At 40.9% G+C, this 27558-nt stretch overlaps 1 protein-coding gene and 12 non-coding genes across 13 annotated transcripts; 6 read left to right on the top strand and 7 right to left on the bottom strand.

Annotated features, from left to right (window-relative positions):
• Positions 1-172: 172 nt before the first annotated feature.
• On the bottom strand, positions 173-245 carry trnav-aac (transfer RNA valine (anticodon AAC)). The gene has a single exon. It is a non-coding gene; the product is annotated as a tRNA-Val (tRNA).
• Positions 246-736: 491 nt separating this feature from the next.
• On the bottom strand, positions 737-809 carry trnav-cac (transfer RNA valine (anticodon CAC)). Its single transcript has one exon. It is a non-coding gene; the product is annotated as a tRNA-Val (tRNA).
• Positions 810-1070: 261 nt separating this feature from the next.
• trnav-aac (transfer RNA valine (anticodon AAC)) lies at positions 1071-1143 on the bottom strand. The gene has a single exon. It is a non-coding gene; the product is annotated as a tRNA-Val (tRNA).
• Positions 1144-1645: 502 nt separating this feature from the next.
• On the bottom strand, positions 1646-1718 carry trnav-cac (transfer RNA valine (anticodon CAC)). Its single transcript has one exon. It is a non-coding gene; the product is annotated as a tRNA-Val (tRNA).
• Positions 1719-2543: 825 nt separating this feature from the next.
• On the bottom strand, positions 2544-2616 carry trnav-cac (transfer RNA valine (anticodon CAC)). The gene has a single exon. It is a non-coding gene; the product is annotated as a tRNA-Val (tRNA).
• A 261-nt stretch (positions 2617-2877) lies between these two features.
• Positions 2878-2950, bottom strand: trnav-aac (transfer RNA valine (anticodon AAC)). The gene has a single exon. It is a non-coding gene; the product is annotated as a tRNA-Val (tRNA).
• Positions 2951-3556: 606 nt separating this feature from the next.
• On the top strand, positions 3557-3629 carry trnav-aac (transfer RNA valine (anticodon AAC)). The gene has a single exon. It is a non-coding gene; the product is annotated as a tRNA-Val (tRNA).
• Positions 3630-3890: 261 nt separating this feature from the next.
• trnav-cac (transfer RNA valine (anticodon CAC)) lies at positions 3891-3963 on the top strand. The gene has a single exon. It is a non-coding gene; the product is annotated as a tRNA-Val (tRNA).
• Positions 3964-4454: 491 nt separating this feature from the next.
• trnav-uac (transfer RNA valine (anticodon UAC)) lies at positions 4455-4527 on the top strand. The gene has a single exon. It is a non-coding gene; the product is annotated as a tRNA-Val (tRNA).
• Positions 4528-5290: 763 nt separating this feature from the next.
• trnav-aac (transfer RNA valine (anticodon AAC)) lies at positions 5291-5363 on the top strand. The gene has a single exon. It is a non-coding gene; the product is annotated as a tRNA-Val (tRNA).
• Positions 5364-5625: 262 nt separating this feature from the next.
• trnav-cac (transfer RNA valine (anticodon CAC)) lies at positions 5626-5698 on the top strand. The gene has a single exon. It is a non-coding gene; the product is annotated as a tRNA-Val (tRNA).
• Positions 5699-6940: 1242 nt separating this feature from the next.
• trnav-aac (transfer RNA valine (anticodon AAC)) lies at positions 6941-7013 on the top strand. The gene has a single exon. It is a non-coding gene; the product is annotated as a tRNA-Val (tRNA).
• Positions 7014-12445: 5432 nt separating this feature from the next.
• On the bottom strand, positions 12446-23423 carry LOC139061504 (zinc finger MYM-type protein 1-like). Its single transcript, XM_070544165.1, has 3 exons — positions 22477-23423; positions 20049-20161; positions 12446-18627 (listed from the first exon to the last, which is right to left on the bottom strand). The coding sequence occupies exon 3, from the start codon at positions 15399-15401 to the stop codon at positions 13584-13586; it is 1818 nt and encodes a 605-aa protein (XP_070400266.1). The 5' UTR covers positions 15402-18627; positions 20049-20161; positions 22477-23423; the 3' UTR covers positions 12446-13583.
• Positions 23424-27558: the final 4135 nt, after the last annotated feature.

Below are 27558 nucleotides of genomic sequence, written 5' to 3'. Positions count from 1 at the left end.
ACATCTTTCAAAATTCAATATGGCCTACATCTAAAGTGAAGAACTTACGCAGAACTAGCAGAGATCCTGAAAGCTGAATTATGGAATTGTCATCTCTGATTGAAAAAGTCATACCAGTTTACTCAAATATGGAATGAAAAAGTGCATGAGAACAACTTATCAAACTCTTTAGTGGTTCCACTGGGGATTGAACCCAGAGCCTTCTGTGTGTTAGACAGATGTGATGACCATTACACCATGGAACCTTGCTTCAAAACATTTTATATAGAAGGAACAATCCAAAAAGAGAAGTACGTTGAGCATAAAAAGTTGTTACTGAAGCCAGCTTAAGTCACTTTACGCTTTAGGAATGGAACCACAGAAGAAGTCTCTTGTTTTTTGTTTCCTGCCCTCAAAACATCAATTGATCACTTTAGTAAGAATACACCAATGCAAGGAACTGGTACAATGTACATTATTTAAAATCAAGCTACATATACATTCTTTTGCATTTATATTTATGGGGTGACAACACTGTCAAATATCGATTCCATCCTGGGAAATGTCTTTGGTTCTTTTGTAATTCCATTAGTGACTTTCGTCTTGATGAATGAGAAGACCATTTAGGATTCTATCGAGTTCATTAAATCCCTATGTTTGAAGAATATGTCACCATCAGGTTTAACAGGAAACACTAACAGACTGCCCTTGAATATGTTCTAATAACTGAACTGTAGCCAAACAATCAAGATTACTGTGGTTCCACTGGGGTTTGAACCCAAGACCTTCCGCGTGTGAGGCAGACGTGATGACCACTACACTATGGAACCATCAATGTGGCTTTTCCAGTATCAGGTTTGTTGCAATAAATGAAAAACTGACTAATATTTTTACATAATAGTTTGACAGAAAATATTTGACATCTTTCAAAATTCAATGTGGTCTACATCTAAAGTGAAGAACTTATGCATCACTAGCAGAGATCCTGAAAGCTGAATTATGGAATTGTCATCTCTGACTGAAAAAGTCCTACCAGTTTACTCAAATATGGAATGAAAAAGTTCATGAGCACAACTTAGCAATCTCTTTAGTGGTTCCACTTGGGATTGAACCCAGAGCCTTCTGTGTGTTAGACAGATGTGATGACCATTACACCATGAAACCTTGCTTCAACGTTGCTTCAAAACATTTTATATAGAAGGAACAATCCAAAAAGAGAAGTACGTTGAGCATAAAGAGTTGTTACTGAAGCCAGCTTAAGTCACTTTACGCTTTAGGAATGGAACCCCAGAAGAAGACTCTTGTTTTTTGTTTGCTGCTCTCAAAACATCAATTGATCACTTTAGTAAGAATACACCAATGCAAGGAACTGGTACAATGTACATTATTTAAATTTAAGCTATATATACATTATTTTGCATTTATATTCATGGGGTGACAACACTTTCAATTATCGATTCCATCCTGGGAAATGTCTTTGGTTCTTTTGTAATTCCATTAGTGACTTTTGTCTTGATGAATGAGAAGACCATTTCGGATTCTATCGAGTTCAAAAAATCCCTATGTTTGAAGAATATGTCACCATCAGCTTTAACAGGAAACACTTACAGACTGCCCTTGAATATGTTCTAATAACTGAACTGTAGCCAAACAAACAAGAATACTGTGGTTCCACTGGGGTTTGAACCCAGGACCTTCCGCGTGTGAGGCAGACGTGATGACCACTACACTATGGAACCATCAATGTGGGTTTTCCAGTATCAGGTTTGTTGCAATAAATGAAAAACTGACTAATATTTTTACATAATAATTTGACAGAAAATATTTGACATCTTTCAAAATTCAATGTGGTCTACATCTAAAGTGAAGAACTTATGCATCACTAGCAGAGATCCTGAAAGCTGAATTATGGAATTGTAATCTCTGATTGAAAAAGTCCTACCAGTTTACTCAAATATGGAATGAAAAAGTGCATGAGCACAACTTAGCAATCTCTTTAGTGGTTCCACTGGGGATTGAACCCAGAACCTTCTGTGTATTAGACAGATATAATGACCATTACACCATGGAACCTTGCTTAAAATCAATTCATATAGAAGGTACAATCCAAAAAGAGAAGTACGTTGAGCATAAAGAGTTGTTACTGTAGCCAGCTTAAGTCACTTTACGCTTTAGGAATGGAACCCCAGAAGAAGACTCTTGTTTTTTGTTTGCTGCTCTCAAAACATCAATTGATCACTTTAGTAAGAATACACCAATGCAAGGAACTGGTACAATGTACATTATTTAAAATTAAGCTATAGATGCATTCTTTTGCATTTACAATTATGGGGTGACAACACTGTCAAAAAATGATTCCAGCCAGGAAAATCTGTTAGAATCTTTTGTAATTTTATTAGTGACTTTCGTCTTGTTGAATGAGAAGACCATATTGGATTCTATCGAGTTCAAGAAATCCCTTTGTTTGAAGAATATGTCACCATCATCTTTAACAGGGAACACTTACAGACTGCCCTTGAAAATTTTCTAATAACCGAACTGTAGCCAAACAATCAAGATTAATGTGGTTCCACTGGGGTTTGAACCCAGGACCTTCCGCGTGTGAGGCAGACGTGATAACCACTACACTATGGAACCATCAATGTGACTTTTCCAGTATCAGGTTTGTTGCAATAAATGAAAAACTAACTAATATTTTTACATAATAATTTGACAGAAAATATTTGACATCTTTCAAAATTCAATGTGGTCTACATCTAAAGTGAAGAACTTATGCATCACTAGCAGAGATCCTGAAAGCTGAATTATGGAATTGTAATCTCTGATTGAAAAAGTCCTACCAGTTTACTCAAATATGGAATGAAAAAGTGCATGAGCACAACTTACCAATCTCTTTAGTGGTTCCACTGGGGATTGAACCCAGAACCTTCTGTGTGTTAGACAGATGTGATGACCATTACACCATGGAACCTTGCTTCAAATTGTTTTATATAGAAGGTACAATCCAAAAAGAGAAGTACGTTGAGCATAAGGAGTTGTTTATGCTCAACGGTGGTTCAAACCCCAGTGGAACCACAGAAATCTTGATTGTTTGGCTACAGTTCAGTTATTAGAACATATTCAAGGGAAGTCTGTTAGTGTTTCCTGTTAAAGCTGATGGTGACATATTCTTCAAACATAGGGATTTCTTGAACTCGATAGAATCCTAAATGGTCTTCTCATTCATCAAGACGAAAGTCACTAATGGAATTACAAAAGAACCAAAGACATTTCCCAGGATGGAATTGATTTTTGACAGTGTTGTCACCCCATAAATATAAATGCAAAAGAATGTATATATAGCTTAATTTTAAATAATGTACATTGTACCAGTTCCTTGCATTGGTGTATTCTTACTAAAGTGATCAATTGATGTTTTGAGGGCAGGGAACAAAAAACAAGAGACTTCTTCTGGGGTTCCATTCCTAAAGCGTAAAGTGACTTAAGCTGGCTTCAGTAACAACTCTTTATGCTCAACGTACTTCTCTTTTTGGATTGTTCCTTCTATATAAAATGTTTTGAAGCAAGGTTGAAGCAAGGTTCCATGGTGTAATGGTCATCACATCTGTCTAACACACAGAAGGTTCTGGGTTCAATCCCCAGTAGAACCACTAAAGAGATTGCTAAGTTGTGCTCATGCACTTTTTCATTCCATATTTGAGTAAACTGGTAGGACTTTTTCAATCAGAGATAACAATTCCATAATTCAGCTTTCAGGATCTTTGCTAGTGATGCATAAGTTCTTCACTTTAGATGTAGACCACATTCAATTTTGAAAGATGTCAAATATTTTCTGTCAAATTATTATGTAAAAATATTAGTCAGCTTTTCATTTATTGCAACAAACCTGATACTGGAAAAGTCATGTTGATGGTTCCATAGTGTAGTGGTCATCACGTCTGCCTCACACGCAGAAGGTCCTGGGTTCAAACCCCAGTGGAACCACAGTAATCTTGATTGTTTGGCTACAGTTCAGTTATTAGAATATTTCCAAGGGCAGTCTGTAAGTGTTCCCTGTCAAAGCTGATGGTGACATTTTCTTCAAACATAGGGATTTCTTGAACTCGATAGAATCCTAAATGGTCTTCTCATTCATCAAGACAAAAGTCACTAATGGAAATACAAAAGAACCAAATACATTTCCAAGGATGGAATCGATTTTTGACAGTGTTGACACCCCATAAATATAAATGCAAAAGAATGTATATATAGCTTAATTTTAAATAATGTACATTGTACCAGTTCCTTGCATTGGTGTATTCTTACTAAAGTGATCAATTGATGTTTTGAGGGCAGGAAACAAAAAACAAGAGACATCTTCTGGGGTTCCATTCCTAAAGCGTAAAGTGACTTAAGCTGGCTTCAGTAACATCTCTTCATGCTCAACGTACTTCTCTTTTTGGATTGTTCCTTCTATATATAATGTTATGAAGCAAGGTTCCATGGTGTAAAGGTCATCACATCTGTCTTACACACAGAAGGTTCTGGGTTCAATCCCCAGTTGAACCACTAAAGAAATTGCTAAGTTATGCTCATGCACCTTTTCATTCCATATTTGAGTAAACTGGTAGGACTTTTTCAATCAGATATGACAATTCCATATTTCTGCTTTCAGGATCTCTGCTAGTGATGCTTAAGTTCTTGACTTTAGATGTAGACCAAATTGAATTTTGAAAGATGTCAAATATTTTCTGTCAAACTATTATGTAAAAATATCACATAGTCAGTTTTCATTTAATGCAACAAACCTGATACTGGAAAAGTTCAATTGATGGTTCCATAGTGTAGTGGTCATCACGTCTTATTAGAACATATTCAAGGGCAGTCTGTAAATGTTTCCTGTTAAAGCTGATGGTGACATATTCTTCAAACATAGGGATTTCTTGAACTCGATAGAATCCCAAATGGTCTTCTCATTCATCAAGACAAAAGTCACTAATGGAATTACAAAAGAACCAAAGACATTTCCCAGGATGGAATCGATTTTTGACAGTGTTGTCACACCATAAATATAAATGCAAAAGAATGTATATATAGCTTAATTTTAAATAATGTACATTGTACCAGTTCCTTGCATTGGTGTATTCTTACTAAAGTGATCAATTGATGTTTTGAGGGCAGGAAACAAAAAACAAGAGACTTCTTCTGGGGTTCCATTCCTAAAGCATAAAGTGACTTAAGCTGGCTTCAGTGACAACTCTTTATGCTCAACGTACTTCTCTTTTTGGATTGTTCCTTCTATATGAAATGTTTTGAAGCAAGGTTGAAGCAAGGTTTCATGGTGTAATGGTCATCACATCTGTCTAACACACAGAAGGTTCTGGGTTCAATCCCCAGTGGAACCACTAAAGAGATTGCTAAGTTGTGCTCATACACTTTTTCATTCCATATTTGAGTTAACTGGTACGACTTTTTCAATCAGAGATGACAATTCCATAATTCAGCTTTCAGGATCTCTGCTAGTGATGCATAAGTTCTTCACTTTAGATGTAGACCACATTAAATTTTGAAAGATGTCAAATGATTTCTGTAAAAACTATTGTGTAAAAATATTAGTCAGTTTTTCATTTATTGCAACAAACCTGATACTGGAAAAGCCACATTGATGGTTCCATAGTGTAGTGGTCATCACGTCTGCCTCACACGCAGAAGGTCCTGGGTTCAAACCCCAATGGAACCACAGTCATCTTGATTGTTTGGCTACAGTTCAGTTATTAGAACATATTCAAAGGTAGCCTGGCAAGCCAGACTAAATAAATGTATTATTTAGTCTGGCCACTCTCCATTGACGGCTCTCGGTTGTGGGGCGGGTTCTACCGTTGTCTTTCAAATGATCTCCGCATGCTATTGGACAATGAATGTGACATACTCTTGTTTCACTCTGTTGCATCATCCCACCCACCAGGCATATAGAGTGCCCTGATTGGCCCACAAAGCGGATAAAGCTCTGTGATTTGTTCACTAAGCAGATAGGGCACTATGATTGGCCTACCATTATGGACCAATCACAGCTCTTTATGTGTTTGAAACCTCTCTAGAGAGCTGTGATTGGCTAGCCAGAGTCCTGGTAGGAGCTGCTGAGGTTCCAATGGAGCATGTCTGGCCACTCTCCATTGACGGCTCTCGGTTGTGGGGCGGGTTCTACCGTTGTCTTTCAAATGATCTCCGCATGCTATTGGACAATGAATGTGACATACTCTTGTTTCACTCTGTTGCATCATCCCACCCACCAGGCATATAGAGTGCCCTGATTGGCCCACAAAGCGGATAAAGCTCTGTGATTTGTTCACTAAGCAGATAGGGCACTATGATTGGCCTACCATTATGGACCAATCACAGCTCTTTATGTGTTTGAAACCTCTCTAGAGAGCTGTGATTGGCTAGCCAGAGTCCTGGTAGGAGCTGCTGAGGTTCCAATGGAGCATGCCTAGACCATTCTTTGCAAAGCAAGAATTTGGTCTAGTTCACTAGGCTAATTCAAAGGCAGTCTGTAAGTATTTCCTGTTAAAGCTGATGGTGACATATTCTTCAAACATAAGGATTTCTTGAACTCGATAGAATCCTAAATGGTCTTCTCATTCATCAAGACGAAAGTCACTAATAGAAGTACAAAAGAACCAAAGACATTTTCCTGGATGGAATCTTTTTAGAAAGTGTTGTCACCCCATAAATATAATTGCAAAAGAATGTATATATAGCTTAATTTTAAATAATGTACACTGTACCAGTTCCTTGCATTGGTGCATTCTTACTAAAATCATCAATTGATGCTTTGAGGGCAGGAAACAAAACACAAGAGTCTTCTTCCGGGGTTCCATTCCTAAAGCGTAAAGTGACTTAAGCTGGCTTCAGTAAAAACTCTTTATGCTCAACGTACTTCTCTTTTTGGATATTTCCTTCTATGTAGAACAGTTTGAAGAAAGGTTCCATGGTGTAATGGTCATCACATCTGTCTAACACAGAGAAGGTTCTGGGTTCAATCCCCAGTGGAACCACTAAAGAGATTGCTAAGTTGTGCTCATGCACTTTTTCATTCCATATTTGAGTAAACTGGTAGGACTTTTTCAATCAGAGATGACAATTTCATAATTCAGCTTTCAGGATCTCTGCTAGTGATGTGGACACAATCTGTCAGACAATGTCTACCTCACCCAGTACAGGAGACCCTCCGTGGAACCGAGATGTCAGGGAGATCGTTTCTTCCGGGCACGAGGTTGGTAGAGACCTCGGTGCATCTCAAATCGGTCCTGAGATGTCTCCGTGGGTCACACGACTGATTAAACTATTTGCGTCTCAAAATCAATAACTCTGAAGGAGTTTTTGCGTCAGCTGGAAACCGGTGCGTCTATTCGGAGCAATTGTATCGGCGTGACGGAATGCTTAGTGAGGCTGGGGCGGCCGACCCTCATCCACTGGGGTTCTAGAACATACTTTGAGCTGCAGAGATTTGGTTTTAACAAAACCTCAGAACACGCCCGCTCAGCGTCAGAAAGCTCGGTGTTATGGAGTAAAGACATGTGAGGTGGTTAACCTTTACCCTGGATTCAGCCTCTGCATGAGGTAGTTAACATTCAAATAACCTTCTGGTTTACTGAACACACATTACTGATTATCATAAATAATAATAATTATTATTAACCAAAGCATAATAAGTCATTTCAGTAATTAAATACATTTATACTGAACATGATTATTTATGATGATTGTAATAAACAGTAAAACAGTTTAAGAGTTTATTAAATTATTATTTTTAAAATCTTGAAGTGTCCTTCATCTTGGGATGGAACAGCAGCCAGATAAAGACATGGCATGGCATGCCATGGCAACACCCCCATCCTGCTGCTGGAGCTTAACGTCTGGTCACTTGTTTCCTCTTCTCCTTGTGATTACATCATCTTCTTCGGCAGGCTTTGCTGACTGTCCAGAGTCTGCCCCTCTTGTCTCTCCTTGGCCTCTGGTGACGTTAGCCCAACATTGCCCCTCCTTCTACTCCTCTTCTTCCTCTCTCGGCCTTGGGGAGGAACAGTAAATCTTCTCCTTCATGCTAGTTAGTGGGCTTATCGATTTTAGGAGTGCATGATCTGTTTTTATAACTATTAGCTGGTGCACCTGGACTTTCTCCAAGATAAGCCTCCTTGCCTCCTCCACTTCTCTGGAGGTCATAAGTCCTCAATATATGAACACTTTAGCATCTAAAGACAGGAGGTTTAGAGAGAAGCTTAATATCTGTACTTAGGACAAAAATAAAGTTATTAAAAGCCCGTGTGAGCTCTGAGATGACGGAAAACGTCAGTCCGATTTGCCGTTTTAAAAAAAATCTCTCTCAGATTTACTGGGGACGGAGACATTTATTCCTGGAGCCTTCACGCCACGGCTTTCAAACATCTGGAGGCCTATGATTATTTTGTTTTAAGGAAAGTTGAGCCGATCTGAAAACACAAAGCAGTGGTCATGCTTACAGCAGCAGTTAGCTGACTCTAACAACATGACTCAACGATAAATGTTTTTAAACACATCTTCTCTAATTAACAATTACTTAGTCACAAGGACTTACCGTTAGCAAAATGAGCCTCAATAACTGTCCGTTGCTGCAGGAGGGCAGGCTTTCTTCGGAGTGCCCGGGTCTTTTCCCATCATCTCTTTCGCGGTTGTTTACAGAGGAAATTCCAATTAAACTTTTTATCAAGCCTCTCCCATGGGTTGATCAACCAACCACACAGCAAGAATGATCAATCTGCTTCACTAAGGCCTAGTCCACATGTAGCCGGTTTTTTTTTTAAACAAATATCTGCCCCTCCAAAAACTTGCATCCACACCACCTCGTTTTAAGAAAAAACTCTGTCCACACATACCCAGATAAATATGTTGTTAAGGACATGCCAGACCTGTAGGCGGCAGTACTTCCCCCATTCTTAACCTCGTCCTTCGTCTGTGGTCTTCCGCAAGGAGCAGTAATTCCGCTCGCAAAAACAAACAAGCAAAAAGCGCTTGGACAATTGATAGCGAGCGCAGCTCTGAGGGCATCCATGCTGTCGGCTAGTGTAAACACAGGTCGCACACGTGATGTCAGCATTTATTTTGTCGCGGAAAGTGACGTTGCGGACCTTAAAACTCCGGTTTTGTCTGTCCACACGCAGACACCCAAAACGGAGAAAACGCAGATCTTCGCTTTGGCCGGAGTTTTAAAAAAGATCCGTTTTCATGTGAAAAAACTCCGTTTTCGTGTGGATGACAGGCCAAAACGTAGAAAAATATCTACGTTTTGCCAGATCCCCGGCTACGTGTGGACAGGGCCTGGGAGACAGCAGTGCAGGGGGTTCTGCTGTTCTCCATTCTTCGTTTTGTTTTAACCCCTTCGTTCGTTCCTTCATTTTGATGAGTTTAACTTTTATAGTTTAAACTCTTGAGTGATCCTGTGGGATCTTGTGTTCGTTGGTTTTTAAGGTTAACTTCGTTTGTTGCAATTTTATTGACTTCGTTTTTAAACAGCTTTGTTTGGTAAAACTTATAAGTTTTAACTAGGTGTTTATGTCAGTAAATTGTTTTAGAGACTTTTATCAACTTCGCTGTGCTTTTAGAACGCCTTCGTGCGGTTAAGCTTTTAACAGTTTTAACCAGGTGTTTTTATAGTTGATAATTTGTCGTTTAATGATAACCTTTTTGAAAGTTTGAGTGTGTTGCATTATTTTTATAACGCCTGTCGTCTGTTTGCCTTGTTTTAGAATCTTTTTATAACAATAAAACCCTTTTAATATCCACTGTCCAGTTCTTCTGTTATCCCCATCCTTCACATTTTACCATCACGTCGGGGACGTAACATCTTCAACAGCTGTGCTTAATAGCAAAAAGTAAATAAATAAATGAATAAATAAATAACAATTTTGAGTACCTGTCCACTGTAGTGACCATTATGCATCAAAGGTGGTGTCAAAGTTCATTTCACTACAGTGTCGTGGTAAACACATAGAATTCAACCAGCAAAGTATTAGTGCGAAAAAATGCGGCTGAATGATTCATAAGTAAAGCAGCATCAACTAAAAAAGCTTTCTATAATTCAGACTTCACAGAAGTGGTTGTCCTGTTGGATTCTGGGTTAGATGACTGCAGCGTTCTTGACTCTGCTTTAAATCAGTCAGATCTCCATCACCTGCAGATGTAGACAGGTAGGAGACAGCACCATAGCATCACTCCTGTATGGCCTCTTTACACTGGCTTCCTGTTAGTTTCATCATTCATTTCAGGAGGTTTCAGACTCTTCAAGGAAATGAAATGTGTCTGATTAACAGCATGATTCAGTCAGAGCGCTGAGGTCAGCATCTCAGCTGCTTCTGGATGTCCCCACCATCAAAAGAAACAGCTGATGGAGCCTTTTCAGCCATTGCCTCTAAATTATGGGATGTTCCGCCTTTTCACACCAAAGCAGAACCACTTTATGAAACAAGTTGAGCTTCAGCAGGAAGTGAAGAAACTAATGCAGGAAAACATCTCAGCAGTCACAACTTTGACTTTGATAAACTGTCCCAGTTTCCTAACAGCTGTTCACACACCTCCAAGCTGCTCCTGATGAACTTTTGTTGGTGTTCTGTGTGAAAGTCCAGAGTTGGAATAGTCTCTCCAAGCTGATCCTCCACTAATCCACCTGAGAGCCAACAGAGGTAGTCACCGAGCTGAGTAGGTGAGTGTGCAGTGGAAGACAGCAGGTGCAGTGTTGTGGGATTTTATTAGAGACTTATCACACAATGAGAAAACAGTCCTGGATTCAAGCTTTTAATTCTGATGACAATAAGAAGAAGCAAAGCAGGAAGTGTAAAGATCGTTGCTAAGATCTAGAACCAACACTTAGTAGCAAAGTCAACGTTAATCTATGTGAAACGTCTCATGAAACTAAATAACAGAAAAGTCACATAAAAAGAAGTAAAACAAACATTGTAAGCTGTAACAAGCTGAAACAGCTACTTTACCTAAAAGGATAGCAGAACCCAGTAATAGAAGAGCACGCCACGCATCATCCAGAGGACATCAGGTGCTCTGACAGCCCATGGGACATCAAATGAGGAGGATTAAGTATGGCTGGAGCAAACTGGTCCTCAGCACTTTAATAGGTCAGTTCTGTTTGTTTTGCACCTATTAAAGTGCTGAGGACAGCAGAACCCACTCAATGCCTGAATGATGGATTACACTTCAACAGTTCAGAACGCCACACCACACTGCTGCACCTTCAATAGGTCAACATTTCTAAATATCTTTTTATTTTATTTTTTTAATTGATGCTCTAATTTTCATAGTTACTGAATTTGGGACTTTTGATTAGTTGTCAGTTATAATCCCATGTGATCTGATTTCAATAGTACGCCGGTTGTTGTATCCGTAGGCTGTGCAGAAACGAGCATAGTTGCTCACTCTGCATTAACTGTGGAGAGTGAGGAGACCCATCCAATACGGCGGAGATGCTCTTCAGCGCCCAATGGGGGGTCCACGTATTCATGTCTATAGTGCAGAGCTTTTTTGTTACTTCTTCTAAGTGTATTAAATGCTTAAGAAAGGCTGGGCCTCAGCCTTACGTTAATAGGGGTTCGGCCATCTGAACTTTATTTTTGTCTGTGTTTGGATGTTAATCATGAGTTTAGTTGGACAAAAGGGCAAGCTGTGGTTACCAACAGACCATCCAAGCAGTTTCTGCTTCTTTTTATCAGTAAGTAAATTTATATTTCTGTCCTTATTTCACTGGTTGAATGGGAGGAAATGCTGTGTCATTTACCTACATGGTCAAACTTGTTAGTGGGGCTGCTGCAAACCCGGCGCCAGAGGACTTCACCTGGAGAGGCAGTAGGTTTTTCTAGGGGGGCCCAGTAAACCGTGTTTTTATCAACCCCTTTGCATGTTTATAATCTGTCCGGTGGACGTTACATACATATACTTCCGGGTCAAATCCACCGTTTTGCGTCACCAACTTGTTCTACATAACTAACTGAAAAGCTAAGATTCTTCATTGTTTCATTCCGATTATGTATTCCAATTAAAGATACAATCAAAACTTAAGGTAAAGTAACCAATTTTACTGAACCAATACTTGCAACTCACCGTTCTTAGCTGCGCACCACAGAGTCACCATCTCAAAACAATCCTTACGTCCAGTTAATGTTCTCCAATAAAGTACTTAGTCCTCAAGTCTTCTTCCAAATCCTGCCCTGCAGCTTGATACCTTAGTAAATTCTTCTTTTTGCACATATTTCTCATAATGTTTACATCACGAATACTAGTTAGCATCAGGTTAACATGCTACTCTTGGCTGCGTGCTTCTTCTTCTTGGTAAACATTGACTTGGTGCGTTACAGCTACCAGCTGGTAAGTGTAAAGTAGGACTTCTAAACAAAATTTAGAAAATCTAGAGTGTTTTCTTTCTAAAAAGAGAACAGACAACCCTGTATTTAAGATGGTTCAAAAACAGTTTCAACTTTAATATGCATTTTAAAACATTTGAATCAAAAGGACAGCAGACACCCCTGAATTCAAAATGGTAACAAAGAGTTTCAACTTTAATGTGCTTCTTAAAACATTTTAGTCAAACATTGGAGTTTTTTTTTTATCTAAGCACATCAATGAACTTTTATGTGACCTTTGAAATGAAATAACCTGGTTGTTCACGTACACAAAATTATAATAATGCCAAAGGTCTTAGAAGCAAATGTTACGATCCAGGCTGTCTAGGGGGCCTGGGGTAACAATTGAGGACGCATGTTCTCGTGTTAAAAGTAACAAAACAACATGTATTTACATAAATATAAACACAAAACACAGATTAACAAGACACATCAGCAGCAACGCAAAACGAGTAACAACTAAACTCTCATATTAACCAAATTAATACAAAAACCACGAAAGACCATCACATAATTTTCTAATTTCCAAGTGATGTCTTAATAAAAGCAAGCGAAGGGGTAAAGCGCCCTTTACCCCTAAAAAGGCGAACGGTTAAACACAGAATTTTAAGCTCCCACCAAAGTTGTTACATAAAACTTAACAAAACCAAAAGCTGCTGAGGAGACAACAGACCAAAGAGAACCTCCCTGGCCTGCCGCTCCCTGAACTGAGGGCTGGCTGACTTTTATGCTGCTGGTCATCAGGATCAGCTGAGAGAATCTAACCGGGAGGCAATCTAGTGAGATTGGAGCCAGGTGCTGCATCTCCTCTCTCAAACACACACACACACACAGGGAAAAACCCAAATGGCTCTGAGCCATAACACAAATCAACACTGTGTTAAACTATAGTATGTGTAACAAATGTTGTGTTTAAAACAAATTTATTCCAGAAACTTGAGAGCAGCTTTACATGGATATCTACTGAAAAAACAATGTTTTTGAAAAAAATACTAATTATTTTAACACACCAACACCCTTTTTGCTCAAACTTGAAAACATGCTCTATTGAATTTCTTAATAAAACACGGTGGAACTCAAATGTGGGATTTTCAGCTTCTCTGTGGTGAGAATGCATTGCATGTGTTCATTTGCAGCATCTTTTTGGGGTTTTGAGTAAAAACACCTCTGGGGTTACCGGCCTGTTTAGGTGTAATACAGCTGCAGTCTGCGTTTTCCTGATGAATGAAATCTCCTCAATAATCTGTCCTTCCATTCTGTCTTGCATTTCCTGGTCAGATCCTTCTCAAAGGCAAGTTGGATTAAACAAGCTTTCCGGGTGTGTAACATGCTTCTTCTGTGCTCGCTGAACACATTTTTCAAAGTGGAAAAACTATTCTCACACAAGGCTGTAGAGGCTCCTAGGGTCAGTGCTGCCTTATATGCAGTGATGACACTAGGCATTGCTTCCAGGCTGCTGTGAAAATGATGAAGCACTGTTTTTATTGTCCATTTCCCTTCATTTGGCGGTGAAAAGGTTTCTGTGTGTTTTAGAATGCGTTGACAGGCAACCACAAACTCAGCTTCATTTACTGTGGTTCCTGTTAGAACAAGCCGAGGTTTAATTCTTTCAGGGTCCAGGAAGGAGGTACTTTTTGGATTAAGAGAAACCATACTTTCTATCAATTTGCTGTTTCGCTCTCCAAAACGGTGCACAATTTCACCTGCAACAGCATCAATGCAGCTGTAAAACAATCGCTGTTGTTCTTTGATCTGGTTTTCCTGTGGTCGTGCTCCTGATGTCTGCTCCAAAATGTAATCGTTTAGGTTTCCGTTGACACTGCACTTTCTCTTACTCTGATGGCTGGCTGTGTCATTGGCCTCCGTTCCACAACACTCCTTCCACAACTCCATGAAGACTTCCTCAGTGCGCAGGGCCAAAATGCACTCCCTGGCACTGTTCACAAGCTGGACAGCTGTTTGGAGATCCATTTCTTCTGACTGTAGCATCCTGTTGGGTGGCTCAAGAATGGCCAGAATCTTCTGCACAACAAGAGCATGGAAGCAGAAGCTTGGTTTGGACACAGCGCTGCGCAGCCCTGCTGCCTCCATCCTTGTGTCTGCTGGGAATGAAGGTGTGTTTTCAACATGATCCAGCACTTCAAGAATCTCCTGAAAAGATTTCAGAATGACTTCTACTGTAGCCAGGTGTCCTGCCCAGCGCTGTTCCAGTAAACGCTTCAGTGTGTTTCCCTTATATCTAGCTGCAACAGTGGGCTTTCTTGTGAACTTGTACAGGGCATTGCAGACACTGACTAGATCTTCTATAGCTCTCTCAGCAGACATGACAAGAACTATTACCAGGTGAAGCTGGTGATTAAAGCAGTGCACGTATGGGATTTCTCTGCCAAGTTCATCTTGCAGGAGAGCTTGAACCCCACCCAGTTTTCCTGACATCAGAGAGGCTCCATCATACACCTGGCTGATTATTTTGTCTGTTGTCAGGCCAGCTTTTCTTATTTCTGAGATCAGTGTCTGTGTGAGAGTTTTAGCATCACCTGCGTCTGATGTAGCAATAGTCAGCAGTCTCTCCTTTATAGCATACGTTTCATCAAGAAAGCGCAAGACAATAGAGATTTTCACATCCTGTTGGATCTCTGGTTCCATCCATTTTGACTGTGTGTTCCCTATTTCCTCAACAATATGCTCAGTCACCTGTCGACTCATTAGTTCTATAATTACATACTGAATCTCGTGGCTTGTGTATGTTGCATTCCTTGGGATGGCAGGAATTATTTTAGCCAAATGTGGGTATTTTTCCAGAGTAAACTCAAACAATGATAAGAATAAGCCACTACCAGTCTGTCCTGCTGAATCCCATGCATCAGTGTCTCCTCTGAAAGGCAGATGATTGATAGCAAGAAAAGTTACAATGTCAATGATTGAGCTTACATAATATCTGTTGTGGGCCAGTTGATCTTTGTGCACCAGGGTTGTGATTTCAGAATCAGTCTCAATGCACATTCTTTTCTCTCTCCAAAGTTGCTCACACAATATGTGGTCTTTTGATGATGCATGCTTGTTCAGTCCTTTATCTTTTTCTATTGCATGCTTCCAATCTTCCAATCATGCAAGCATGATTCTTTGAATGTTGAGTCGGATGATGAGGAATGAGAACTAAACTGTCTGCAGGGGAAACAGTATGCTGCATCTGTTTTCACTGAATACTCCAACCATGTTCTATTTTGGTACCATGATGAAGAAAAACTGCGTTTTTTTGCAGGTAAAAGTCGAACTGGATAATTTTCCAGGCACACCTGATTAGGCTTATCCACCCCCCGAGGTCATCTGAACAGCGATTTATGTTGGTGCTGCTGCCACTCGGTGGCGCAATTGCCTGCTGAGACTGTGCTGGAGGCACGGAGACAGAAGGAACAGAAGCACTTGTAGCTGCAACTTCTGGCTGCACTTGCCTTTTTGACGATGTGTCATCCCTGCTTGTGCTAGCATTGTTTTTCTGTTTGCTAAACCAAGCTCTGATATCATTTTAGCAAGCTACTGTACCAAAGCGTCTTCTTCTACTGCATCTAAAACTGTCGATTAGTAACCTAGAGCACCCTCTGTTGATCGTCTTGAGCCAATACATTTGCATGAGGTGTTGTAATCTGTCCCGGCCTTGCTGGCTGGATAAGAACGAATTGGTAGAGCAGGCGGCTGGCTGTTCCCATTTTCCAGTGGCAGCCGACGCGTGGACAGGGTTGAAATCAGTTCAAATATAACGTGTTGAGCCAGACCGCTGCAACCAGTAAGCATCATTTGGAATCATAGTACGTCCAAGGAAGATCCCGTCTTTCTTGCGTGTAACCAATATTGGCTATTTCATTTAGCGGCAATCCATCTTTCCATGCCAAGTGCAGACTGTTATCCTGCCATCACCACAGACAGAATGCTGTTTGGGGAGTTTTATAAAGAAAATGTGAACTTAGTGCTATAATAATCAGATGCGAGAAAGACGGGGCCTTCCTTGGACATAATACGATTCCAAATAACTTGACTGGGAGCCCTGGCCTTTCTGATCAGCTCATTCACCACGATTGGAGATCAGCGGGACATTACCTACATGCTAGCCCGAAGCTAACAAAGTTTTTTCAGACATTTTTACCAAGAAAAACGCGGTAATGCTAAAAACGCCCGGGAAAACTCTGTTAGCTTCGGTAGCTACATTGGTTTATATTTGTTCCATCCCACCCTCAGCTCTACCTCTTTTCCGATTTTTTGGATTGCCTAGACGTGACTCAGTCAAAATAATCAGTCATTAGAACCTCCCATTTTTGGCTTCAACTTGCCCCCCAGCGGAGCATAGAGCGGGCTATGTCCATATTTTTATGTCAATGGGCCATACTTAAAACTAACAGAGATCGGGAAGGAGGGCAAACCAGTAGTTACTAATTGTTAAGTGACTAGTTGTTACTCATGCATAAGTAAAAAAAAATTAGAACTCTTTCCAACTCTGCTCTCATGTGTCTGTTTAAATATGTTATTTGTTCAAAGGTTTTCCCACAGAGTTAACACACAAAGGGTTTCTGTCCTGTGTGGACTCTCATGTGAACATTTAATGTTGACTTACGCCTAAATCTTTGTTCACATAGCTCACAGGCAAAGGGTTTCTGTCCTGTGTGGACTCCTATGTGACTCTTTAATGTTGACTTACGACTAAATCTTTGTTCACAGAGCTCACATGCAAAGGGTTTATCTCCTGTGTGGATTCTCATGTGATTGTTTAAAGTTGACCTATTACTAAATCTTTGTTCACATAGCTCACATGCAAAGGGTTTCTGTCCTGTGTGGACTCTCATATGATTGTATAAAGCTGACCTATGACTAAATCTTTGTTCACAGAGCTCACATGCAAAGGGTTTCTGTCTTGTGTGAACTCTTATGTGACCGTTTAATGTTGACTTATTACTAAATCCTTTCCCACAGAACTCACACACAAAAGGTTTCTGTCCTGTGTGGACTCTCATGTGAGTGTGAAATGTTGACTTATTACTAAATCCTTTCTTACAGAACTCACACACAAAAGATTTCTGTCCTGTGTGGACTTCCATGTGAGTGTGTAATTTTGACTTATAACTAAATCCTTTCCCACACAACTCACACACAAAAGATGTCTTTCCTGAGTGCACTCTCATGTGAGTGTTTAATGTTGACTTATGACTAAATCTTTGTTCACATAGCTCACAAGCAAAGGGTTTCTGTCCTGTGTGGATTCTCATGTGATTGTTCAAATGTGCACTTTGATTAAACCTTTTTCCACAGAGCTCACACGCAAAAGGTTTCTGTCCTGTGTGGACTCTCATATGATTGTTTAAAATTGACCTAAGACTAAATCTTTGTTCACAGATCTCACACACAAAGGATTTTTGTCCTGTGTGGACTTTCATGTGTCTGTTTAATGTCGACTTATTACTAAATATTTTCCCACAGAGCTCACAGGCAAAAGGGCTCTGTCCTGTGTGAACTTTCTTGTGATTGTTTAAACTTTTATTATTAATAAATATTTTTCTACAAATGTCACAACTAAATGAGTTTGGTTCTTTCTGGACTTTCCTGCATGAGTCCACATGTTGCTTCACTCTTACATTTTTCTTATTAACCAAACAGCCTGAAGACCTTATTGCTGAATGACTCGTCGCTCTCACATGTCTCTGGAGAGTCCACATGTGGAGAAACTGTTTACCACACTCAGGGCAGCTAAAGGATTTTTTGACAGTATCAACATCTGACTCAGAAGACCCGCTCTTATTGTTGTCACCTCCAGTTTCAGGCCCAGTGTCTAATAACTCAACATTTAGATTCACATCATCTTCACTAACTTCAGTCTCTGAAGAATCAGATATCTGTTCATTAGGGTTCAGAACTGGGTTCCTGCTAGATTCTGCTTTTCTACCAGTTTCTGTTGTTGTCTGGTCAGCTGAGCTGCTGGTTGGAACATCTCTGTCTTCTATTTGCTGCTGATGAAGAAGCTGTGAGAACATAAGTTTGTCTTCATTGTCCTCACTTTTTATAGAAACTGGTGTGAATGGAAACCTGGCAGGATTAGTCTCCTCCTTCAAATGGAGCTGCTCTCCTTCCAGACTGGTCCAGAGTTTCTCTTGTTCCTCCTTTATGTGGAACTGTTCTGGGTCCCGCAGGTCCACACCAGCACTCTGATCTTCAGGAGATTCTTCTTTAACCATCTGGTGAACATCTTTGGAAAACAGAAACACATGATGTGAATTAATAACCACTGTAGGGCTGAACGATTTTAGGAAAATAAATCATGGACTCGATTTATAGACCAAATTGTATTCTAAACTGTTGACTCATCAAAGTAGCCACCTTTGGCAGATTTAACAGCTGAACACACTTGCGGCATTCTTTCTACAGTAGAAATCAAATATTCTTCAGAAAGTTCTTCCCATACAGTGGGGCAAAAAAGTATTTAGTCAGCCATCGATTGTGCAAGTCCTCACCAGTTTTAAAGCGTTTTGCCGGAGATTTCATCAAGAAATCCCATCCCTGTGGTGGCGCGATCTTCCTGCGTGCTTGTGTGTTTCTAGCGTGGTTCCACTTCATCTTTAATAGTGAACTTATAGTTCACGTGACTATAACTAGAATCGTGCAGTACGTGCACGAATCGTACAAGTGCAGTACGTGGCTAGAGGCGCGCAGGTTCACGCGCGCGAAATGAAAACGGCGGCTTCCTACAGGGCGCGGCCATGATGCAGGTGAAAGCCAGTGTGTAAATGGCAAACAAGGCTTGGGCGCCACCCGGGCGGTAAGCTGTCAAGTATTTACCGCCCGACGAGAAAATTTAGCGCCATTGGCGCTCGGGTGCTTTAAAGGTCCACCCCTGACTTTATTTAGATGTCTGACTTTCACACTCAGCAGTGTACAAAGTTAAGGTTGAACAATTTCAGCTTAATAAATTCTGTACGTCAACTGATGTTATTAAGGACATTTTAGCATAAATATAATGAGGAAAGTGTCTACATATTGGAGTCCTAGTGATGACACGTGCTGCAGCATTTTATAGAAACTGCAGTCTATGGAGGGACTTGTTGGGGAAACCAAAGAGTTGCAATAATTGATCCTGGATCTGACGAGGCTGTGGAGGAGGATGGCAGTAGTTTGAGTTGTCAATAGAAAATAAGACACAAATTCAGTTTTTATCTGCACAGTAAGACTGTGGAGGAGTCAGGGACGACACAAAGGTAGGTTTCATTCACATCTTTGCTCCACGTTGGCTGTTAAAACAGTTCGAAGAGACAATACATTTACATACAAACATTACCTCCTCACTTAAGGCAGCAAGCAGCAAGGTGTCACCAACATTCACATGAAAACTTTCAAAAGGCCTGGGTGTGAGTGTAAACTCTGTGTGGCGCCCTTTAAGACATTAAATGACCCCACCACCTGAGCACAACCAACCAGCATCTCCACCCATCATGGTGACATGGTGTTGTCACAGATCCGGTGTCCGAGAGAAAAACCCAACAAAAAAAATACTATAATACCAGCTTGGCCCATAAACCAAAATCAGGACATCCAGAAGTGTGAACAGCTCTCTCAACATGGGAACACGGCTTAGTGCAGCAGTCAGACACTCACTCACTCTCACACCAGTACCTGTATCCATGCTGTCCAGATCCAGATGGTGAAGTAAACACGATGAATCAGCCCCAGCTGATTGATGATCCTGAAGTGGAAGCAGGTTTTCTTTAGCTGTGTTTAGCTAACAGCTGCAATAGAAACAAAGCAGGCGAACTGAGTAAGACTGGAGTAGCACTACACTCAAAGGAAAACAGACTGGTTCAGGCGGTCAATACGGACGGTAGGTTCCGGTCAGAGAACCAGGGAAACTAGAATTATTCTCAGTGAGTTCATTAAAGTTGAACTTGAACAGCAGACTCATGTAACTGGAGCTAGATACATGTGTGTAGATGTGGTTTCTGGGAAGAAACAAAGAGACTGCCATGAGTTAAAATAATACAACTACATACATAACCGGAACACACTGCTAACTAAACATAAATATAAACCGATACTCATGGAACTGAAGGTATGTTAGTAGCTTAGCGCGTGTGTTCCGGTGTTGTGCCAAAAATCGACTGGCTGCCAAAAAATGAGTAGCCACCGCGGGATCGCGCACGGTTAGGGTACTGGTAATTGCATTTCTAGACTAAATTCCTCAGGATTTCGCCTTAAAACTCAGCATATCTAGCAATATGGACATTGAGAAAGCAGAGATAGCCTCTTCCGGTACTTAAACAGATGTTTATCGCGGATATTACTTTTTCCAGTTCGGAAGTTGTTTTAAGTGTTGCTATTTGTCTTAAACGTTCACAATGAGGATATATATTAATCCTTTTTGCAATATTTGCGATTGAATGATGGTTTGTGGTAAGAACTGGCTTTCTTTATGTTACAGCCTTGATACTAAAAAATAAATAATGTTAAATGGCACCCTTGAATATGCAACCAGACTGTCACGAGTGTGGACTGCATACAAGTTTGCTTTAATATCTGAGGATTTCTACAGTAAATCTGTCTGAAATGTGGCACACAGGTACAGTAGGTGTCCCAGAGTAGGGATGTGGTGAAAGTTGTACATCAGCTATGAAGGATGATTTTTTTATGAATTTTTGAATATGCAACCAGACTGTCACGAGTGTGGACTGAATACAAGTTTGCTTTAATATCTGAGGATTTCTACAGTAAATCTGTCTGAAATGTGGCACACAGGTACAGTAGGTGTCCCAGAGTAGGGATGTGGTGAAAGTTGTACATCAGCTATGAAGGATGATTTTTTTTATGAATTTTTGAATATTTAACCAGACTGTCACGAGTGTGGACTGAATACAAGTTTGCTTTAATATCTGAGGATTTCTACAGTAAATCTGTCTGAAATGTGGCACACAGGTACAGTAGGTGTCCCAGAGTAGGGATGTGGTGAAAGTTGTACATCAGCTATGAAGGATGATTTTTTTTATGAATTTTTGAATATGCAACCAGACTGTCACGAGTGTGGACTGAATACAAGTTTGCTTTAATATCTGAGGATTTCTACAGTAAATCTGTCTGAAATGTGGCACACAGGTACAGTAGGTGTCCCAGAGTAGGGATGTGGTGAAAGTTGTACATCAGCTATGAAGGATGATTTTTTTATGAATTTTTGAATATGCAACCAGACTGTCACGGGTTGGGCAGTTCCCTTGCAAAATGTGCTACCGTAAAGACCGTTGTAAACGCGCAATGAAATTTTCGCGGCGGATAAAATGCGGCTGGCTTGACCGCGGCTCACAAATGACGGCTCACTTGACCGCGGTCGCGGTGGCTACTCATTTTTTGGCAGCCAGACGATTTTTGGCACAACAACTGTGCTCATAGGGCTAGCTTTAGCATTAGCAGCTAACAGCAATCATTAAACACTATCAAAACGCGCTAAAGAATAACAAATGCGGCTGACGGACTACCAAACATGTAAACATACTAATGAGCACGAATATAACCTAAATATTCGTCTTTTATTACTTAATTTTACACCCGTCACACCCAACACTTAAACCCGATGGTTAAACCGGAAATATGTCCTTTACAAAACTATTCACGGCTTGAAACACGGAACCAAAACATTTATTCCGTCCGGCGATCTTTTTATTCTGCAGTAGAAACAAAGCAGGAGAGCTGATTAAGATGCTGCTTCAGAACAACTCATGAGATTAAAGATCCAAAGCTTTGGTTCTGATCAGCTGAGGACAGATCCAGTCTGGAAAAGAGGACCTTTGGTCACCAGAGTGCACGGAGTAGAGCTAACCGCTTTTTCCTCCAGAGTCACATTCAGATTCGGGGCTTCTCTCGGAGAGTGTGTGAGCAGGATGGATCAGAGAGCGAGCAGCGGTCCTGCATCATGACCAACTCAGATGACCGAATCAGATAGAGGGAACCTCTCCAGTCTGATGAAAGCAGCAAAACGAGCGCGTTTCTCAGAGGCCAAAGGAACAGCAGCAGATCCAGAGGGCAGGAAGTCTAGAGAAAATCTTTTCTGACCCATCACCTGCTTTTGGAGCTCCGATTGTCATGAAGACCGCAGAATATCTTCTCTGGTTCTGGATAGAACTCCACCAAATTGTTGAGCAGGAGAAGAAAGTTTCCACAGCCTGGTGAGAAGATTTCTGCAGCAGTAGCAAGCCCGCACAATGCGGGTCAAAAGGCAAACGCGGAAGTGAAATAAATTGCAGTTCCACCCTCATCCGCTGGGGGCTGGTGTCAGAAGCGAGCAAATCCTCATTGACTCCCATGTTAAAAATACCAATTTCACAGCAGAAATAAACCTGTTTACAGCCTGGTACCAAAACATGTTTATGGTTTAAATGATTTAGTTTATACTCATGACAACTCTGAGGGGGGTGATTTTTCCCCACTCTTCTGTTTAAGTGTATTAAAAGCCTAAAATTCTGTATAATTAATGAGCATCAGACCCACGTGACCGCAGAGCTAGCTCCGTGGAAAGGCCTGAACCTCGGCCTTGCCTAAAAACTGTTCCAACATTTTCAGTCTCTCAACTTAGACCATTAGTTGTGCCGTTTGTGCGTTCTTTTTTGGATATTATTTGTGCAATTGTTGGACAAAATGACTTGCTGTGGCATTAATTGCACTAATAGAGTGTCCAAGGAGTCTCCACTTAATTTTTTTCGGTAAGTAAAATTATATTTATGTATTTTAGGTCACTGCCGAGCTGAGCTTAGATTTTAACATGTATTGTTTAACCATGAAATTTAAATGTAATAGGGTAAAACCCAGTGCATTTAACATAATGCTGCATTTTAGAAAATGGGTTGAAATATAATATGTTGGTGGAGCTGGGTTCCGACTATCGGCTTGTGGAGCTCTCGGGAGACCAATGTTTTCCACCCGTTTCTCCCCTCCCCGCAGCTCGGCGCATCTGTCTGATCGTGGCTTCTGTCTGCTGCGCGGGCTGCCGGCTTGTGGAGCTCTAGGATGGAAACCTTTCCACCCGGTTCTCCCCAGCGGCAGCTCTGCGCATCTCACATCGCAGCGACGCTTGTCTGCTGTGCGGCTGCCGGCTTGTGGAGCTCTCGGGAGACCTCTGTGTTCCACCCGGTTTTACCCAGCGGTCAGCCCGGTGTATCTCTGACTCAGAAGCTCTGGTGTTGTGCACAGTTAACTCCGGTTGTAGCTAGGTTGCTACCTCCATTAGCTTAGCTCCCACCTCCGCGTTAGCTTCGGGTTAGCTTCAGGTTAGCTTGTAGCTAGTTCGACCGGGTGTCGTCAGTTGATCCCAGCCTTACAGCCCCACCCTCAGCTCCACCTCTCTTCCCTTTTGTGGAATTGTCTGGGCTTGACGGAACCTGTGACACGGTCAAAATGGCGGTGGTGTCCACCTCCCATTTCTCTTCAAAAACGTGTTATTGGAGCCTATGGAAACCCATTGTCCATATATGTATGTCGATGTATATACCCCAATGTCAAGAAAGGGGGCAGCCGTCTGAGGTAAGATGGCCGCCACGTTCCTACGTCGCATCCCATTGGCGAACAGCAGGGTCGAGTTATCTAGTGTTTATATACATATCTATGTTCGAGGCAGCAAGAAGGCGTGTCCATGAAGCCCCGCTTCGCCGAAAACCACGTGACTGATCACAAACGAAGCTGTTTGCCTGAGTCACGTGACTGGTTCTTTTTCTGTGTCACTTTCAAAATAAAAGCTGCCGAACCTCACGGTGATTTGTGGGTTGTTTTAGTTTGGTCCATGTGTCTGTGTGGAGTTTTGATGTGAAAATATCTTGTTGACAGAGTTGATCCACAATTTCAGGATCACACCCCTTAGCGCTTCTCCATAGGAACATCAACACATCACTCTCCCCCCCGCTGATCAGTCACGTAGGAGGCTGATGTAATGAGACATGACCGTTTAGACTGCAATCACTTTCAAAAATGGATTACGTATCATAAATGAAAGTGACCTGGGTCGGCTTTGGGGAAAAAATCTGATCTGTGCTCTTCAGGAAAAATCAGATTTGATGCACTTTTGCCTGCAGTGACATCATCCACAGACAACGTGTGAAGCATTTTAATGCATTGTAATATTACCAAGTACCACTAGACCTGATTGGCCTCCAAATCCAAAGAACTCTGCCCCAGTCCTTGTTACCGTACAAGAAGACAACATTCTCAGCCAAGGCCTCATGCAGAGGCCAGACTCCTGCACCATCTCACTCTGAATAAAGTTCAATCTTCCTTGAAGTTCATAAGTGACTTTACAACTTATAGGTTGAAATAATCAAATGTGTTGAACAAGAAGTTTAAATCAAATGTTTGACTAATCTGTGCTTTAATCAATGATGGCGTTAAAATGAATATTGTTCCTGCAATGATTCATTTCAGATCTTATCTTCACCAGATCAGTATGTGCTGATTTAACAAGTTAATCTATCAGTACTCATACACATTATAATAAGATAATTATTAACATCCATTTCACATAAATGTTTAAATCATTCTCATTCACACTAAGAGTTAACCATCTTTGTATCTGAAGGAAGGAGTGACTTCTAAGGTATTTGGTAAAGCCCTCAAACGTGTCAAATCCTGATTTGCCAAATTTGTAAACAACTGGTTTTAATAAAAGAGTAATTCAGTTTCCAGCTGACTTCTGATTTGGCCAAATCGGTGAAAAAATCAGAATCAGAAAAGGTTTATTGCCATTGTCAGTGAACAAACAATTCACAAACTAGGAACTTGCTTTGGTGCTAATGTGCTATATATAACATGAATAATAAGATTAAAACTAGAATAAAACTTTCAGCAATAAAAAATGGCAGGTAATGGTAACATGGCCGATAACGTGACGCTGTGTCGAGTACAGAAGACCAGCATGGTTGTGTGTTTATAATCTATTCACAAGTCTAACGGCAGATGGAAAGAAGCTGTTCTTATGGCGGGAGGTTCTGGTCCGGATGGACCGTAACCTCCTGCCTGAGGGAAGCGGCTCAAAAAGTCTGTGACCCGGGTGCGAAGGGTCAGCTGCTATCCGACCTGCACGCCCCCGAGTTCTGGAGACGTACAGGTCCTGGAGAGATGGAAGGCTGCAGCCAATCACCTTCTCAGCAGAGCGCACAATGCGCTGCAGTCTATGTTTGTCCCTCACTGTGGCTCCAGCATACCACACAGCGATGGAGGAGGTGAGGATGGACTCAATGATGGCCGTGTAAAACTGCACCATCATCTGGGCCGGCAGCTTGGCCTTTTTCAACTGCCGCAGAAAGTACATCCTCTGCTGGGCCTTTTTGAGCAGGGAGCTGATGGATGGCTCCCACCTAAGATTTGGCTCCCACAAAAGCATTTTTGAAACCATCTTTTCTTTTGACATCAAGTCAAAGCCTCTCTGCAACTCTGCGAGTGATTACAGACACAACAACTCTTCTAAGAGCCACTCCACACCTCAGACAGACATCTAACCTGCAGGGCCCTGGTTGCATCTCATGGCCGGTGAAAGCTGAAATCAAGGGGGCTACGACTCTTTGGGTTCTTGGTGGTCTTGAAGTCCAGTGACCCACCACTTGAGCTGCCTTTCCTCCGGACCGCCGGGAGCAACACATACAAAGGGTATTGTCAGCTGCACACTGGTGTCGGATGGTTTTATAAACCAATCTCTAGTGTACCAAACAGACAGCCAAATTCTTTTACAACCCAGACTTCACAAGCTCTCTCTGATCCTTAAGAAAGGTTGTGCTAAAACATCTAGCTTCCATTCCAGAATTCCACAGTTCACATTAAATCACTTCGTATCCATTACATTACATCCTCATTCATACCTTGTCTTGTATAATCATTAGTTCAGGGAAATAGAAATAAATTTTTATGAACTAAATACATGACTTTGTCTGAATTAATATGAGGTGTGTTTATGGTCCCTGAATAAGTAAAAGTAACTAATTTTCTGATTAAACCATGAAAGGTCAGTCAGATTGATATTTCATGTTTATATGGAATTATCACATCTTATCGATCATTTGTTACATATGTAGTCACTCCTTAACGCTACAAATGTGTCTGATTAGCTGCAGCATCATGATCCAGTCAGAGTGCCGAGGTCAACATCTCAGCTGTTCTGGATGTCCCCACCACCAAATGAAACAGCCGATTGAGCCTTTTCAGCCATTGCCTCTAAATTATGGGATGTTCTTCCTTTCCAGACCAGAGCAGAACCACTTCATGAAACAAGCTGAGCCTCAGCAGGCAGTGAAGAAACTAAAGCAGGTAAACATCTCAGCAGCTCTGCAGTCACAACTTTGACTTTGATAAACTGTCCCTGTTTCCTAACAGCTGTTCACACAACACCTCCAAGCTGCTCCTGAATGATGAGCTTTTGTTGGGTGTTCTGTGTGAAAGTCCAGAGGTGAAATGGGCTCTCCGAGCTGATCATCTATGGAACTAGGATCGGGACAATATTACATGTAACTTGTACCAAGCTTTGTAACCCGTAACATGTTTTGTAACAGTAAGTCTCGTTTTGTAGCATGTAACATTTGGTACGCAACATGAAACTTTCATTTTGTTACTTGCAGAAAACAATCAATGCACAAGTCTCAAAACACACATCTTAAGTCTACAATTACAAAACTTAAGTCTACAAGTACAAAACATTATGTCTCAATTCTAGCTTCCTTCCCAAAGAACCAATGACAGGCTAAGTCTGACCAGCCAATTATGAGTCTTGGATTCCTGTCCAAGACAATTCCTGTTGGAAGCAAGCTAGAATTTTGACTAAATGTTTTGTACTTGTAGACTTGAATTTTTAAACTGTAGACTATGATTTGTGTTTTGAAAGTTGAGATTTGAAACTTGTACATTGATTTTTTTCTGCAAGTTACAAAATAATTGTTTCATGTTACGTACTGAAGTTACATGTTACAAAATGAGAAATACATTCTACAAAACTAAGTTACCTGTTACAAAATGAAAGTTACGTGTTACAAAACGTGAATTACATGCTACAAAAGAAATGTCAGTTACAAAGCATGTTACAAAACTTGGTACAAGTTAAATGCCATATTGTCCCAATCCTAGTTCCATAATCCTCCACTAATCCACCTGAGAGCCAACAGAGGTAGTCACA

Source organism: Nothobranchius furzeri, chromosome 14, assembly GCF_043380555.1.
Source record: "Nothobranchius furzeri strain GRZ-AD chromosome 14, NfurGRZ-RIMD1, whole genome shotgun sequence".
Lineage (NCBI taxonomy): Eukaryota > Metazoa > Chordata > Actinopteri > Cyprinodontiformes > Nothobranchiidae > Nothobranchius > Nothobranchius furzeri.
This window is presented reverse-complemented; position numbering and strand designations above follow the sequence as displayed.

What these genes read in the sequence shown, in the direction of transcription:
- LOC139061504 (XM_070544165.1), bottom strand. Translation starts at nt 15,401, where the DNA reads ATGTGCATTGAGACTGATTCTGAAATCACAACCCTGGTGCACAAAGAT.